This window comes from Hetaerina americana, unplaced genomic scaffold (assembly GCF_022747635.1).
Source record: "Hetaerina americana unplaced genomic scaffold, ioHetAmer1.1.p SCAF_111, whole genome shotgun sequence".
Taxonomy (NCBI): Eukaryota; Metazoa; Arthropoda; class Insecta; order Odonata; family Calopterygidae; genus Hetaerina; species Hetaerina americana.
The window spans coordinates 1,097,091-1,114,722 of record NW_027286193.1 but is presented as its reverse complement, the minus strand read 5'-3'; the positions used below and the strand labels follow the sequence as shown (position 1 = coordinate 1,114,722).

Below are 17,632 nucleotides of genomic sequence, written 5' to 3'. Positions count from 1 at the left end.
AATATTACAAGTTCCATGTTCCCGTCTCTTCATTCTGTTCCTTCCTGAATAAACATCAAAATAAATCTTCGACCCGTAGGAACGGGACTTTGACGAACTGAATCTTTTTCTGACGATCTGAATCGATGTCAAGTTAACATTCAACGTTGTTTGCCATGGTTAATCAGATAATTAAGATCTCAAAATAATCTTAAGGTAATTTTAACTGTCAATGTTTCGTGATACGTCTAATAATTCCCAAATATGTTCATATGTTCTGACCCAGATTCAGATCGACTCTACTCGTATCATTCCTTTGATTTACAAGAAATACCGCAGAAATAAAATGAACATATGAAGATCGAAACGCAAGTACCCAGCTGGGAAGATGTTTTATTTACTAAGCTTGTTTTATCGATTTTGAACCCTAATTCAAGTAAATTGTGAAAGAAAAACACCTATTCCGCCTTTTATTCACTCTCTTACTGGATTAGACGTGATTCACCGGGTGGGATTCGTCTACTTGTGTAATGTGCGGAATTGTGATCCTCTTCCTGCAAAGAGTCGGTCATTTTTATCGACCCTTTTGCTCTTGCACATGAACTGCTGTGGTGGAGAAAAAATAAGAAGAATGAAATGCCAATCGCAAGTTGTCGTAGCACTTGTGATGTTGTATTGTGTGAATAATCGTACTATTTTACGTAATGGTTGACAGACATCTGTATATTTAACGTTATATTCTCCGGTCAATCATCCGACGTAATCTTAAACGTTCATAATGTGTGATAAAATTGATTTTGTGGTATGCAGATTGTGTTTAAACAGTGGTGGGGTTCTGATAAACATTTTCGACAAGAATAATAAATCGGAAATAATGTTGGAAAACACTATAGAGGATTTGATTAATGTAAAAGTAAGTGAATTGTATGTGTGATGTCCTTTCTAAAATATTTTTTGAAGATCTTCGTTGTACTTAAAAGCAATTAGTTCATGGAATACGTAAGGTAAAACTATAGTGATTTGTAGACAAGAGTAGATTTCAGCATTATAATGTCAAAATATTCTTTTGATGTATTTTATCAGGTTGTGGAGGATGCAAAATATCCCTGGTTGATTTGTTCGACCTGCATGAAGAAGCTTACGGAATTCCGACTATTTAAGAATCGATGTGCAGAGTGTCTGTTTGTTTTCTACAATCGTGTCCTAAAGGGGAGCCATCCTGGGACGGAAGACATGTTAACTAATCGACAAGAGGTCAGTTGCATCCATTAATTTGAACGATGTATGTAACAAAATCATTTCTTGCCCCAAAAGAATATATTTTGTTGCATCTGTGTTGATTTATATGCTGTACAATTTTGCGATCATTTTTTTGAACATCCTTTCATTACGCCCTGTCATATCTATGTATAAAATAATTCAAATCATTCAAGATTCATTCTAATTTGACATTTTCACACTACCGAACAGTGGGGCTGGGTTCGATTCCCTTATACTTCTTAATGGGGTCCACGGTAATAGGTGAATTTAACATAATGCCATGAAGGACTTAGTATTGGGTGAATGCTACCATCACCTACCAAATTGACCTTCTGTGTTGATCACTGTTTTTATTTATAAGGAGGTGAGTGATGTCCTGACGCAAGACAATAAGAGTCCTGGAGAGAATATGGTTGATGGTAAATCAGACAAAGTGTGGGCATCGAGTAGTACCATTGAATCTGCTGTACATTCTGTGGGAACAGCATCAGTTGAGATGAAGAACCCATATTCACCAGTCCATGGAATGAATTTTATGGCCATTAATGATTGCAATGAAGTGAATATTCAGGTGAGTGAATTGAGCTGTTTTCCATTGCAGTCATAACCAATTCTATTACACAATTAATATTGTTGTGTCTTGAAAGTTTAGGTTTTTGTTTCTTAAGCATGGGGAAGAAGTGCAGTAGGTTTCAATGGCTCTGTCCTTTCAAAAACCTACACTGAAATGGTGAACCATCATTTGATAATGTTTATTCCATTGAATGAATGGTAGATGCATGCAATTTAAGCACCTGAAGTCATAATCGTTATTTGTTTGGTGAAATAATGGATTCCAAAATTGTTTTTGAGCAAGAATTATATGACAAAGTTTGGCCAAAAAGAGGTTTTATCCTGAATCACTTATTTTGAAATGTTAATTAAATATCATTATTAAATCATGATTTTTATATGCTTTGAATTAGTTTCCTTGTGAGATAAAGGAAGAGATTGAAGACGAGACCATCGCCAGTGATGCTGTCGACAGCAGTGAGTTAGATGTCCAAGATGACATGATCATTGTCAAAGAAGAAATTGATACTACCAGTGGATGCTCTGTTCCTCTTAAAATTGATACTGGCTCATCAATGCAGGAAGGTGACAGTCATTGGTTGGACAATGAAGATTCTAGCCATTTGGTGAGTGCATCTATTCATTTCAGGAGCATAATTATCAATCTACACTTTAGATCAAATTTTCTCTTCCGGCTCAAAGTGGTGTTATCATCGACAGATGTAATGAACACTTCAATTTCCTCGGACTGATTGGGCAAAGATCACGTAATATAAATTTTGTCTCCCAGATTTTGTGTATAGGGTCAAACTTATAACCATAATACCCTCGGTCAATAAGAAGCAGAATGAGTCAGAATTCTTTAAATGCTCTCCCATATATACAGGGTTTATTCCAAAAGTAATGCAATCACATTTCCAATGCCACTCCTATTGAATAGAGTGGATTTAAGTCACTGTTGGTAAGAAGGATGGACTCTAAGCTATGCTTCAAACCAGTTTCAGTGCTCTCCAAGTTGTGGAAACAGCAGGACATCAGTTATTGTGCGCCAACCAGCAATCTGTATCTACTGTAAATTTGCTGTAAATATCATGCTATTTACTTAATGGTATTAGTGTATATAAAAAAGACTACTGCTTTTTGTTGTATAAGATGATTGCAATGGTCTGCATATGCAACTCTATTCAAATGAAAATGGCAAAAGCATTGAGTTACTGCTCATGATAAAGGTGGTGTATTCAAATAGGTAAATGTAGTGATTTGTCAGTTTTTTAAGAAGAGATAAGATATGCCCAGGATTCTATAGCAAATAAAAGTGTTAGGATAGATAATGGCTATTATGTAGCATTATATGTATTAGGTTAGTGTGAAAGTTATGGCAGGATTTAAATTTCAGAACAGGAAATAGACAGCTTGTGCAAAGTAATGACTGTTCAGGTAAGCCAGAATTGTGGACATGCTAGGTGTTTGCTGGGATGACTTAGTTGTTCCTTCTCTTTATTCTTTTTAGCATCTCTACATAGAAATCATATTATTTTTTCTTTCTATGTAACATTAATTTATTATTTGTAGCCAGGTATTCAATGTATTCAGTGGGCTTGGTTAGGCTGGAAGGCCTTTAATGACAGGAGCACTCAGATATGTGCGATCTCTCAGATCTATCTGTCTATTGCTTAATGGTTTTTTAAGGTTTTTAATCACCTTAACAGAGAAGTGGTCATCAAAAATTGGTAGTGGGAAGAAGGTTGATTAAGGATGGGATAGGTAAGGATCATGATGGTTTTCATAAAATAGAATTGGTTATGATGAAGAGGGAAAGGGCGGTGTTTAATTGACTGATGTACTAGGCAGGGCCAAATTTACAGTAAAGGCTAAGTTCGCAGATTGTTAAATTTTATGGTATTTGGACAAAGAAGTGATGATAAGGTGAGGGCTTTTCAGGCAGTTTGGTTCAAAGAGAGGATTCAATTGGGTTGAAGGTTTGAGAATTTTACTATTCAGCAGTTTTTCAGGGTAATCACTTTTTCTGAGACAGTAAAGTAGCTGGTTGGTGTATTTTTATTGGAGGGGAGTGTTCCTGTAAAAACAGAAGCCACAGACTGAGTCAGAAGGAGATGAAGGACTTTGCATGTGAACAGAGGCCACAGTTGAGATAAAGTTATTGTTGATAGTTGGTAAGTTTCATTCAGACTGAGTGAAAATTATTTTTCTAGGGGTGAATGTTGATAGCTTGGAAAGTTATATTAGAGTCAGATATAGATGAATTGAAAGATTCTGGAAAAGAAGAAGAAGAAAAAGACATGATAGTACAGTGGGGATCAAGATGGTGTAGGGGCTAATGTACTGGCTTCCCACCCTGAGGGCGCGGGTTCAAATCCTGGCAGTGTAGAATATTTTTAGAGGTATCTCAATCCCAGCTTGAGGTGCTTTGTGGAGGGCAATTGAGTGAGTATGCATCCATCAGATGGGACGTTAAGCTGCAGACCCCTTGGCACCTTTCATAATGAGTTGGCTAATGCCAATGCTGGGTTTCTCTCCACCCTTCAACCTTTCCTATCCATCCCCTATGGTGCAAATGACCTTGGCTGTTGGTTGCCTTCCCTGAATAATACTAGTTGATTTCAAAAGCTCGTTTGTTAGGTTGAATTGGGATGAACTAGAGTAAAATGCAGAAAATAAGAATGGATAGGATAAACAGAAGGCTAATCATTTACCAAGTAGAGGTAGAAGTACTCAGAGATGAAGGGGGACTTAATGTAAAGTATGTCACTGGATTTTGTTTTGTTAGCAGTCCCAAAATATTTATTTGGTACTTATGTCCATCCATAATCTACCTAACTGGTAATTACCTAAACAAAATTACAATGCATATGAAGTTATTACATGTTTGCAAACTATACAGCCTTGTTTGATGGATTCTTATAATCCGTTCCATTGGACAGAGGCCATAGAAATATTATGTCTCAAGGGTCATTTCTGTTCATCATTTTTTTAAAACAAGGGGTTTTAAGAGTTTTTCACCCTGTAGTCATATGTAGTTATTTCTCTTGTGTTTCTCAACAGAACACGGTGATAACTTTACAGCAAGTCTCTGATTATCTCTGTATTCATTAATCCTATCATCCTAACCAATGCAAGTAAATTATTTGGAAAAAAAATTTTTTCAAGAGGTATTAGCTAAAATATTATTTATTATAACAATTTAATGTATGCCAGTTAACAATTTTTTCATCTTAATTTTACAAATAACCTGTTATTCAAACATTTTTCATGGATATCCTGAAAATCTGTTATTTTTTTTCTTTGATCTTGCAGGATAATTTGGAGGATGCAGAAATAAGTATGCCCTCTGAGGAGGAAGTAAACAATAAGGAAGATTTTGATACTGAAATTCCTCAGATGGAAGTAAGACTGGAATGGGAGGTGTTGCAGGAAGAAGGTAATGGGAGCTGAACACTGTGCTATCAGTTCACCTTTGCTACTTTCTAGTGTAATACAACTATTGTTGATTAACCCTTGCAGTACCATTAATGTATTTTGGAAAGACTGAGTTAACTTTATAGAATTTTATTTAAAATATCTGAAAGGCCATTTAAAACAGTATGATAAATTGCAAAAAGGATGATAATATTGTCATCTCTTTTTTGCAATTATTTATGAACATATTTAATATTATTTATGAAGCTACTCAGACTAGATCTTTTAATAATCTTGCTGTGTTTTCAAGCCATTTCTTTGTTTGCTTGATTATTCTGATTTTAAATTTAATTGCTTAGGACTTATAAATGAAATAACCCAAAACAACCATTTTGACTTTCAATATCTTATGTTTTTCCCCAAGTAAGATCTAAACTTAGTGTGAAAGGCTGAATTTAGCTCCCTGTAACTTCTTTAGGTTTCTCTGGCTCAAAAGAGCCTTGAAAGGAAAGCACTTGCCACTGAGGAAGGTAAAACCAAAATGGCTAGATAGCCTAATTCAGGTCAGCATTAGTTGATGACATGCTTTGTTCCTCGGATTGAAGCACAGCTGATGTTGCTAAAATGTATACATAGAGTGATGAATTTCTACAGGAAAAGACTAGACATACGATTGTATGCAAATTCATGTACACATATGTGATTCAATGTGAACATGCATATTTATAATTATAATTTTACATTAATTAGTATATTCAAACTGGTGAAAACAATTTTTTCATCAGAAGTATTTATTTTTTAATGAGTATATACTTAACCTTATCCTTCAAATCTTTCAGATAAACACCAAAAACAAGTTAATGCAGGGGAAGATGCTTCAGCCTCTCAAAGGTATATGTGTGAAAGTTGCTACAAGGTATTTGAACAAAAGGACCTTCTCAAAGATCATGTAATGCATAAGCACCTTAAGAAAATGATGCAATTCAGATGTGATGTTTGTTTGGAGGCATTTAAGAGAAAAATTGACCTTGCAAGTCATATCAAATTGGTGCATGCTCTTAAGAAGCACCAATGTGAATTCTGCTCCAAAAACTTTCCATATTTAAGTAAACTCAAAATTCACATGTTGACACATAATCGGAAAAGACCATTTCAATGTGCATTGTGTCTAAAAGGTTTCGCTGGAAAGATACATTTAAAGAAGCACTTGTTGACACATACTGACAGAAGGGCACACATATGTGAGATCTGTTCTAAAGTATTTACTTGTATTGGTACTTTAAAGAGGCACGTGTTGACACACACTGGTGACAGGCCTTACAAGTGCAGGATATGTCACAATACCTTTACCAGAAATTTTAACTTAAAGACTCACATGTTGACACACACTGGTGACAAGCCACACAAGTGCCAGTTGTGTCAAAAAGCATTTACTGTCAAGAGCCATCTAAAGTCACACATCTTGACACACACTGGCGAAAAGCCTTACAAGTGCAGGATATGTCAAAAAACTTTTACCCATAGTAGTAGTCTAAAGACTCACATGTTAACACACACTGGCAAAAAGCCTTACAAGTGCAGGATATATCATAAAACTTTTACCCAGAGTAGTAGTCTAAAGACTCATATGTTAATACACACTGGTGAAAGGCCATACAAGTGCAGGATATGTCACAATACCTTTACCAAGAATTGTATTCTAAAGACTCACATGTTGACTCATACTGGTGACAAGCCACACAAGTGCCAATTGTGTCTAAAAACATTTACTGTCAAGAGCAATCTAAAGTCTCATATCTTAACACACACTGGCGAAAAGCCATACGAGTGCAGGATATGTCAAAGAACTTTTACCCAGAGTAGTGGTCTAAAGACTCACATGTTAATACACACTGGTGAAAGACCATACAAGTGCAGGATATGTCATAAAACTTTTACCCAGAAGTGTCATTTAAAGACTCACATGTTGACACACTAGTGAGAAGCCATTCAAGTGCATCATATGTTCCAAAAGGTTTACTAAGAGTAGTTATTTGAGGTCACACATGAAGAAACGCTTCAAAATGATAACATATAACATAACATAATAATGTAACATGTATTCAAAATCATTCTTTTATGCATACATATATGATGACAGACAATATATATATGTGAAATATATTGTTAAGAATTATAATGTAAAAGCTTCATAATCAAAAATTGTCATTTTATATAAATTTCTTTTAAAAAAAGGGATAATTACCCAATCTATACTTAATTAGTTCCTTCTTTACCAACATTAATATTCACATAAATAAGATGCTTACATTATATATATATATATATATATATATATATGTATATATACAGATATATATATATATATATATATATATATATATATATATATATATATATATATATATGCATACACACACATGCATATATGTAGAAGAAGGCAGGTTACAAAGATGGTGCATGGAATTCAGGTGGCCTAGATGTAGGGAAGGCAAGTAGGCTAGATGGTGCAGGGAATCTCTGGCACATGTGGTTGATTTGCAACAAGATATTCACAGTGTATGATCTTGTCAGATCTCACGTCATGCGTGTGCACTTTGGGAAGGGGAGGCAACTCAGATGTGACGCTTCCTCTAACGAATTTGACTGCAAAAGTGATCTCCATGAACATGTGAAATCAGAGCACGCTGTGAGGAGGGAGTGTCGATGCAGAAACTGCTCATGACACCTTCAAAATCCAAGTTAACTCAGAATCAACATGTTGGCACATAATGGGCCCATCCAAGGGTGGGCCAGGAGATGGAAAAGCTAGCACTGCTGAGATGCACCACTACCAGCCGAGGCATGTGCTGTCCTCCCTGTGCACCCACCCAAACCAGACGACATGCAGGGTGAGTTGAAGAAAGAGGAGGAGAAGAAAGGTCTCATTAACTCCACACAGGATCGATGCCGGCAGGATCTCTAGCAGTGCCATGCACCATCTGCTAATGTGGCAGTTGGGTCAGAGGTCATTCGTGTAGAGGAGCCAAGGTGCAATGGGAATAATGAGATGGCACCCTGGGACGAACCGACCCCCGGCACAAACTCACTCAAGTTGGATCAGCAGCAGAACCTGTCTTTGTCAACACCAAACTCCTTTGTGATGGAACTCAGTTGGTCTGAGGAGCTTGAACTCATGCCTTCAGAGTCAGAGGTGTGACAGAGACAGGCAGAAGTGTGCCCTGGTGTTTGCAGGTGGAGTGGATTCTTAGAACAGTAGGGCTGAAATCAAAGAGAAGAGGAAATGAAAAATGGTCCATTCCAAGAAGTTTTTCAAAAGTGTGTGTGGGAGAGAAGAGGGGGATAAAGATTGAGGGGGTGATTTTCCCACACCCCTGCCTCTACCTTCCTCAAACACAGGCTTTCCAGTAAATAATCTTATTTTCTAGGTCAATTTTTGCTACTCTTTCTTCCTTTGAATCATACGCATAAGGTGATTAAATACTCCATCTAAATAACATGTCATTAAACTTCTTACTTAGTTTAAAGTATGCCCCTGGATTTTGTTTTGTTAGCAGTCCCAAAATATTTATTTGGCAGTTGTCCATCCATAATCTACCTTAACTGGTAATTACCTAAACAAAATTATAATGTGTATAAAATTAGTACTAGTTCACAAAGTTTACAGCCTTAGTCGAAGGGTTCTAAATATCTGTTCAATAGGGCGGAGGCCAAGTCTCAAGAGGCATTTCTGTTCATCACAATTTATGTTTTTAAAGGAAGAAGTTTGAAGTTTTTTACTGTGTAGAGTTATATGCAGTTACATCTCTTGTATTTCACAACAGAACAGGCTGACACAACTTTACAGCAAGTATTTTAAATCTCTGCATATTTCAATCATCATCCTAACGAACACAAGTAAATTGTAAAAAAAATCAATTTCAAGAGATATTTGGCTAAAATATTATTTGGTCTGAGGAGCTTGAACTCATGCCTTCAGTCAGAGGTGGGACAGAGACAGGCAGAAGTGTGCCCTGGCGTTTGCAGGTGAAGTGTAGTCTTAAAACAATAGGGCTGAAATCAAAGAGAAGAAAATATGAAAAATTGTCCATTCAAAGAAGTTTTTCAAAAGTGTGTGTGGGAGAGAAGGGGGAAGGAGAGATGGAGGGGGTGATTTTCCTCCCCAAACTATATAGTAGCATCTTCCCACACCCCTGCCTCTACCTTCCTCAAACCCAGGCTTTCCAGTAAGAAATCCTATTTTCTAGGTCAATTTTTGCTACTTTTTCTTCCTTTGAATCACATGCATAAGGTGAATAAATATTCCATCTAAATAACATGTCATTAAACTTCTAAACATTTATTTCAAAACCTGTGTGGCTTTGTCTTAGATGGACCCTGGCATTACAAAGAAATGAGCCCTGAAACCTTGATATTTATGATATTATAGTCATGATATTATATTAAGGATGGACAAAATAGTTGAATGAAATGTTCATGAAAGCATATTTATCATAGACCTAACCACTAATAAATTATTATTGGTAGAAATGCACACGGAAAGGACACCGTTGATCATCATTCTGGTCTACATACCAAGAATAAGCAGAAAGAAATTGATAGGATTTACCACCATTACAGGATATAATAAATAATGAGTTCATGCAGGGAAATAGGAGAGTAACATTTGTAACAAATGATAGTGATTTAAGATTGTAATAAGATAAATGGCAAAGAAGAGATGGTGATTAGTTCGGAGACTAGTTTATGCACATGAATTCACTGTATGGAGAAAGGAATTGAGTTCTGCAGTTTAAAGATGGAGATTAGCCATTAGTTTCTCCTTGTATGCCACTAAGAGACATAGGTATGCATGAAAATTGCCAGGTGACTCAGATAGGTATTAGTTAGATATTTAATACTGAGATTTAAGTAGAATTAAGCATTAAATTATAAGTTTACACAAATGAAACTAGTGTAAAAAGAATTGTAAAAATGCTGTCTGAGGCTCTGGAAAGTCTAAAAAGTAAGGGAGGAATTGGTGCACTATACAGTAATGCAGACTGATTGTCATTTGTCCAATGTCATTGGCTTGCTGGTCATATTATACTTTCAGGGGGAGAGTACTAGGAAGGGAGAGGAGGTGAAGAATTGAATGAATTTGTACAAGTGATTTAAATTATAAATTTATTTTCCCCAAGAATGCACATTATTTTAATGCTGGAATATGTATGATCAGCTACAATGTTACCATGTCTGACCAATGACTTCTATCTTCATGCATTGATGCAAAAATTGATGAATGAATATCCCCTACTGGAGAAGTAGATCATGTTATGGCAATGTCAACCTCCTCTTTGACAATGATCATGTCATCTGGGATGCCACAGCCCTCTTGTCAATAGAATCACTGCCAATCAAGCTGTCAGAATAATACTCCTCAGTTTCACCAGGAATGTATCACAAAGCATTAAAACGCCATAATTCATTTATTCAAATATCAATTTTATTAATCTTTCCAAAGAAATACAACAGCCGAATATGTAATTAGTTAAATAATAAACAGAGGTAATTCACTTTTAGAAAAGGGAACCTTTGACAAGATACGGTGTGAGGATATGGAAAGTCTAAAGAGTTGGGGTGACATTGGTGCACTATACAGGAAGGCACATTGTTTTTTAATTGCCCAAAGTCATCGGCTTGATACTATTATGGGACTAAATAAATAAATGATGCAAACTTCTTCAAAGACTAAGAAGGGCTGACTATATTTTTCACCCAAAAAGCCAATTTTTGCTCAATGTGCGAGTGTTTTTTTGTCATTCAAGTTCCAAAGTCAATGAAACTGAATTTTCAACACTTTTGAGAAAATCAAAACCATCTATCTTAATAAATTGTACATAAAATCAAATTCGAATTACAATGTTTACATTACTCTATCCTGAAAAAGTGGTATTTTCATTAAAATTCAAATGACTGCGTTTGATCACAGAGACAATAAAATGATATTTTCACATTTTAATCAAGGAACATGTCAGGAAATATTAATTTTTAGCCAAATTTGTCCTCCTTATTAATATTGTTCATATTATTAGATGCAACTGACATCTTCTCGATTGGTTAATACGTATTTCCTTGAAAGATAGCTTCCCCTCTTGGATGTGATTATAGAATTCCGTTAGCTTCTCCATGATGGCAAAACATACCAACCAGGGATAATTTTCATCCTCCATAACCTAATAGAATATCCCATAACCATGTATTAACAATAAAATGCACGTAACTCCTCTCGCCTAAACTTCAACATACATTTAGACAGCAATGTACGGAATATATTATATTAACCAAATACCAATTCATTTAAGATATCTCAAAAACAAAATTTTTGAAACACCAAAAGCAGACAACTGAACTTACTTCGGCATCTATTATATCCTCTATAGTGTGTTCCAGCATGATTTGTAATTTACTATTCTCGCCGAAAACATTGATCAACAGACCGCGAGTGTTAAAACATAATCTGCAGACTTCAAATGCGTGTTTATCGCACATTATGAAGGTTTTAGAGTACGCCGAATGATTTACTGGACAATCTAACGTTAGAAAAATAATGCAATATGTCAACATTTATTGAACTTGTATTAAAATGTATTAAAACAGCTGGAAAAACTAAGTATACAACTTTATAGCAGGGCATTTGCATTTCGTCTGTTACACCCATTTGAGAAGTAAAGTTAAGGATTGAAATAAATAATCTTAATCCGATCCCAAACATTTGGGGCTATTTAATTGTAATCTATTAATTAGGTAAATGGAAATAATCAACCCTTTTATACATGTTTATTAGGCGATGAAGAATGACAGGCATTCTTTGATATAGAGTGGAAAACAAAAAAATTAATTACTTCGTAAATGTTAGGATCAATCAATCGTTAGATCTGGGAAATTTCTTAAACACATAATTTAAAGCGGAAGCTAGCGAAATAGACTTCTGAACTCACTTTAACATTTATTAAATCCTCTATTTTCTTTTCCAGCATGAATTGTAAATTAGTCTTCTCGCCGAAACATTAATGAACACTTCACGACTGTTCAAACACTCTCTGCATAGTTAAAATTCGGCTTTATCGGAAATGCTGATCGTTTTCAAGTGTACAGAAGAATTGGACTAAAAACCAACTATAGAAGTACAAAGCCGTTTTTCACACATTATTTCACGAATCATTTTAAGTTTTCAATAAAGGAGTAACACACAAAATACGTAACTCGTCTGCTGGCCACTTGCATTTCGTTCTTCAATTGTTACGACGTTGTTTTGAATGGAAAAGGAATGGGTTGTTTTGGAAGGAGAGGATCTTATTCCAGATAACACACATGAAAATCTTTTTCGCGATTACTCAGATTTCATTCAAGGCTGAGTAATGGAAAATGGGAATCCGCCTTTCTTAAGATATTGATGAGCTTTTGTTGTATAAATGAAATCACTTAAATAAATAAATGAAAACAATTCTGTTGCGTTCTTTCATTTCAAAGATTTTTACGATGCAAACATTCAAGATTAACCAATAATACAGGCATCTATCAGCCAACGTAATCCTAAAGTAATGCAAGTATATTATAAGTCCTACTGTGCCGTTTTCCCATTCGGTTTCTTTAAGAATACACGCCAAATTAAGTATTCGATAGTTGACGTCCCCTTTTCTGAAATACGAAAAATGTTATGAACTATATTCTAATATATATAATTGACTTCATGCTAATATTATTTATTTCATAAACCCTAGGTAAATTTATTTAAATTCATTCCGATATGATCATACTTACTTACGTAAAGTATGTACGTTCTTAGGTGAATATTACACTGTCATATTCATGAAATCAGCCTAACTTGAAGAACTCTTGTTAGAGTTATAAACTAGTAATGGGTATAGGAGTATCTGGGTGGTAGAGTATCTTAAGATTATATCATAGAGCCATTATACAATTATCATCTTGAGATTATGAAAAAATCTGATCGTTTGAGCTGCCATAATAACTAACACCTAGCTTTAATTATACGAATGTGAGTGAGAATATTATCTAAGGATTATATCGCAGATGGGAAAGGAAGCTATTCAACATACAGTCCATGTCTGAGACTGCTATCAGGTGCGAGTAGGGAAAAAGGGTCACAATGAGCAAATTGAAAAGTATGACTATGGCATGCTGTCTATTCTATTGTCACCTGTCCTTCTAATTGGAGCCTTTTCTAATATGAGTATGGAGAAAAAATCGGGTTAAGGAGACAGGATAGAAAACGGACAGAAATTCGCAAATAAGGGAGGGATTTAAGAATTTTTTGGGAGTAATCCACAGGATGCATAATTAATGCGCTTTTTATGATGCATGAAATCGTTAATTCAATGAAAATACATGCATAAAAACTTATTATTCATTGTTATACTAACAGAGAACTGCCATTAAAACTTGGATTTATAGCAAGTTCTTACTGGAGTAAACAGGTTAAGAAAAATCTAAATATTAATTTTTAGCTGTTACTAATAAGGAATGACAATTAATTCACACATGACTTTGGATTTGCCTCTTTATAGTTAACGAAAACCCGGATTTAATTAATTCACATTACGAACGCCATATATTTTGCATACTACTGGGCACAAGTATAATACCAAATACTTTGTTTTGAGGAAAAGAACAATCAATTTAAATGGTCTGATGAAAATTGTAGGGTTAGGTAGGAATAATGCTGGTGATATTGGATAGTAAGGTTTATTGCGGCGACTTAGTACGAGTACATTATGGAAGGTCCTCGATGAAGCGACTGACGGACTCGATCTGGACACTACGGTGGATGCGCGCACACTACTTGTGCGGAGTCATTGCCGCCAGGCCATTCTGGTCATTGCCGCTCGGCCCTCTAGGGCAATTGCAGACAATTGAGAATCGAGGCTCGAGCGCATCGTCGGACAAGTGAGAGTCGAGGCGCGAGCGCGTCGTCTGTCGCTACAGCACCCCCTCACCAGTGACAGTGGTTATCCTGGAACGAAAGAGAAGGAAACGAAAAGGGGGAAAACAAAACAATGGGAAACTGGGTCCGGAGCGGTGGGGACAGCTCTACGTTGAAAAGTCTCTCAGATGCGCTGGGAAACGGACTCTCCTTCCGGAACGGGTTGCTCGCCCCTCAGCTGGGCGAATGGGAGCCTGGGGTGTCGGCGCTGCATGGGGTGCCGGTGCTGTCTGAGGGGCTGCCTGGTTCGCCAAAGGAGCTCTCCATGCCACTACGGGTGTAGCCGTTGTCGGTGATAACAGGGTAGGGGATGGTGATCCCTCTGCTCCGTGTGGAATCTCACAGGCGATGATGAAGGCCGGTTTCAGGCGATCTATGGATACTCGCCTTTCTCGGCCTCGGATGCGAAGCAAATAAAACTTGCTCTCCCTTTGAAGTACCTCAAAGGGTTCTTCGTATGGCGGCTGCAAGGCGCCGCGGGCTCTGTCAACCCTCACGAAAACATGTGATGAGGACTTCAATGACTTAAAAACGAAAGTTGGCCGAACGCCATGTCGTGTAACGGCTTGAGGGCTTAATCTTGCCATATGTTTCTTCAGCTGCACCACGTAACTAGTTTGGTCGCCCATACTGAAGTCCTGCGGTGGGGAAAGGAATTCACCCGGGAGTCGCAGCGGTTCTCCGTACACCAGCTCAGCTGCGGTACTCTTTAGGTCCTCCTTCCAAGCTGAACGGAGACCCAGAAGTATGGCAGGCAGTACGTCCACCCAATCCTCTGTCTCGTGACACCGAATTGCGGCCTTCATTTGGCGGTGGAGGCGCTCAACTAGACCGTTGGAGGCTGGGTGATAGGCCGTCGTTCTTAGGTGAGTGGCACCAGAGAGGTCTGCCAACTTTCTAAAAAGCTGACACTCGAATTGGCGGCCCTGGTCTGTAGTGATGCGCTCGGGGGTACCAAATCGCGAGATCCACTCGCGGAAAAAGACTCGCGCCACCGCCTCGGCTGTTGTATCCTCGATCGGGATGGCCTCAGGCCATCTCGTGGAACGATCGATCAACGTCACACAGTACCGGAAACCTCTGGAAAAGGGTAGGGGACCTATCAGGTCTAAATGTACGTGATCGAACCTACGGGTGGGAGTGGGGAAAACACCAATGGGAGCAGAAACATGTCTTGAAACTTTTGACCGTTGGCACGATAAACATGTTCGTGCCCACTCTCTACAGTCTTTTTTGACTGATGGCCAAACAAAACGCTCCGACACGAGCCGCGCAGATGCCTTGCAGCCAGGGTGGGATAGGCTGTGGAGCGAATGGAAAACTTTCCGCCGTAATGCAGTTGGGACAAAAGGTCGAGCCGTTGGGGTGGAAAAATCACAGTACAGGGACACGTCACTGTCGGGGAGGCTGACCTTTCGGAGCGCGAGGGAGGATGAATCCGTGCGGATGAGTGCGGCAAGTTCTTCGTCCTCTTCCTGTGCCTGCGCGAGGACATCGTGGGGCACCGCCGGGGAAACTCCTTCAACACGCGAGAATGTGTCCGCGACCACGTTCTCCTTTCCTGCGACATACTGTATGTCCACCGTGTACTGGCTAATATAATTTAAATAGCGGAACTGTCTTGGGGAGCACTTATCAAGTTTCTGGCGAAAGGCAAAAACGAGGGGTTTATGGTCTGTGAATATCGTAAATTGTCTTCCCTCGACCATGTGGCGAAAATGCCGCACCGCGTCATACACGGCCAACAGCTCGCGATCATAAGGGCTGTAGTTCCTTTGTGGGCCGTTCAACTTGCGCGAGAAAAATCCTAGAGGCTGCCATCCTTGTGCCGTCTTTTGTTGGAGAGCCGCGCCAATGGCGAAGTCCGAAGCGTCGGAAAACACTGCCAGAGGTAGGTTGACATTTGGATGAGCGAGGAGTGCAGCCTGTGCAATACTCTCTTTGCACGCCTCAAACGCTTCCTTGGAAGTAGCACACCACGGTACGCGGTCTTTGCCCTTAACATTTCCCTTCAAAAGATCACTCAATGGCGCCTGGAGTGTGGCGGCGCCGGGCAGGAAACGACGGTAAAAATTTATAAGGCCCAAAAAATGTCTGAGGCCTTTCACCGTTTGCGGTAAAGGGAAACTCTTAACGGCCTCTACTTTTTCTGGGAGCGGCCTAGTGCCTTTCCCAGACACAGAATATCCTAAAAAAATTACTTCCGGCTGGAAAAACAAGCACTTCGAGGGGTTTAAAATCACACCAAATTTTTTCAAACGTTCGAACAACTGGGTGAGATGGGTCGTGTGCTCCTCCTCGGAAGTGGATGCCACCAGGATGTCGTCGATGTAGGCGAAACAAAAATCCAGTCCCCGTAGGACCTCGTCCAAGAAGCGTTGAAATGTCTGGGCCGCGTTTCGCAATCCGAACGTCATACATGTAAATTCGTACAGGCCAAACGGTGTCGTTATGGCTGTCTTCCCAATGTCCTCCGGGTTGATGGGAATTTGATTATATGCCCGCACTAGGTCCACTTTGGAGAACACTGTCTTACCGAGGAGGTTGTGGGCAAAATCCTCGATGTGCGGCACCGGGTACTGATCCGGGACGGTCCTCGCATTAAGCGCCCGATAATCGCCACAGGGGCGCCACTCGTCTCCCTTCTTTGGTACGAGGTGCAGGGGAGAAGACCAACAACTCTCGGACGGGCGCGCAGTCCCAGCGCGTAGCATGGCACTGAATTCGTTTTTAGCTATACGAAGTTTATCGGGGGCCAATCTCCTGGGTCTGCTGGAAACCGGTGGGCCTGGGGTGGTGCGAATGTGATGGACCGTTGAGTGGAGGGGGGCCTCGGGTGAGCCGGCGGGCCGCGTGATTTCCGGGAAATCCGCGAGGATGTGATGACACCTCATGTCACTTTTTAGCGCTTTTATGTGTGGGAAAGGTTCGCGCACAGCGATTCCGCTCACTTTCAAGGTTGTGATGCCATCTATGAGGCGCTGATTTTTCATGTCGACCAGTAAGCCGTAAAATCTAAGGAAATCAACGCCAATGATGGGGTTTGTCACATCAGCTACCACAAAACGCCATCGAAAATCCCGCCTGAAGCCGAAATTGAGGAGCAACTCCTTGCATCCGTACGTTGCGATGACGCTGTCATTTGCTGCATACAGTTGGTATGATGACTTCTCGCGGTGGCCGTGAACTAAGGCCCGAGGGTATACGCACAGATCGAAACCGGTATCCACGAGAAACCGTCTCTTGCTGGTGGAGTCGATTATGAACAGGCGGCCTACAGGAGGGCGGTGATCGGCTGCCGCGTCTACCGACTGCCCTGCTGGTTTTCCGGGGTGAAGGTGCAGGGGGAAGTGCACCGGCGGGCTGCGTCCCCCCACCTGGTATGGTACCAGCATACTCCATCCTGTCGCACAGCGTTCCGGGAGTGAGAGCGATGGA

The 17,632-nt window shown here is 39.2% G+C and overlaps 1 protein-coding gene across 1 annotated transcript; it reads left to right on the top strand.

Moving 5' to 3' along the window:
• Nucleotides 1-3,216: 3,216 nt before the first annotated feature.
• Nucleotides 3,217-7,980, top strand: LOC139701285 (zinc finger protein 431-like). Its single transcript, XM_071599762.1, has 4 exons — nt 3,217-3,228; nt 6,494-6,643; nt 6,821-6,996; nt 7,890-7,980. Exons 1-4 carry the CDS (start codon nt 3,217-3,219, stop codon nt 7,978-7,980), a joined length of 429 nt encoding a protein of 142 aa, XP_071455863.1.
• Nucleotides 7,981-17,632: the final 9,652 nt, after the last annotated feature.

What these genes read in the sequence shown, in the direction of transcription:
- LOC139701285 (XM_071599762.1), top strand. An exon ending in TGTGTCAAAAAGCATTTACT is followed by an intron (nt 6,644 to 6,820) that starts GTCAAGAGCCAT and finishes ACCCAGAGTAGT; the next exon opens with AGTCTAAAGACTCATATGTT. An exon ending in ACTGTCAAGAGCAATCTAAA is followed by an intron (nt 6,997 to 7,889) that starts GTCTCATATCTT and finishes ATGTGAAATCAG; the next exon opens with AGCACGCTGTGAGGAGGGAG.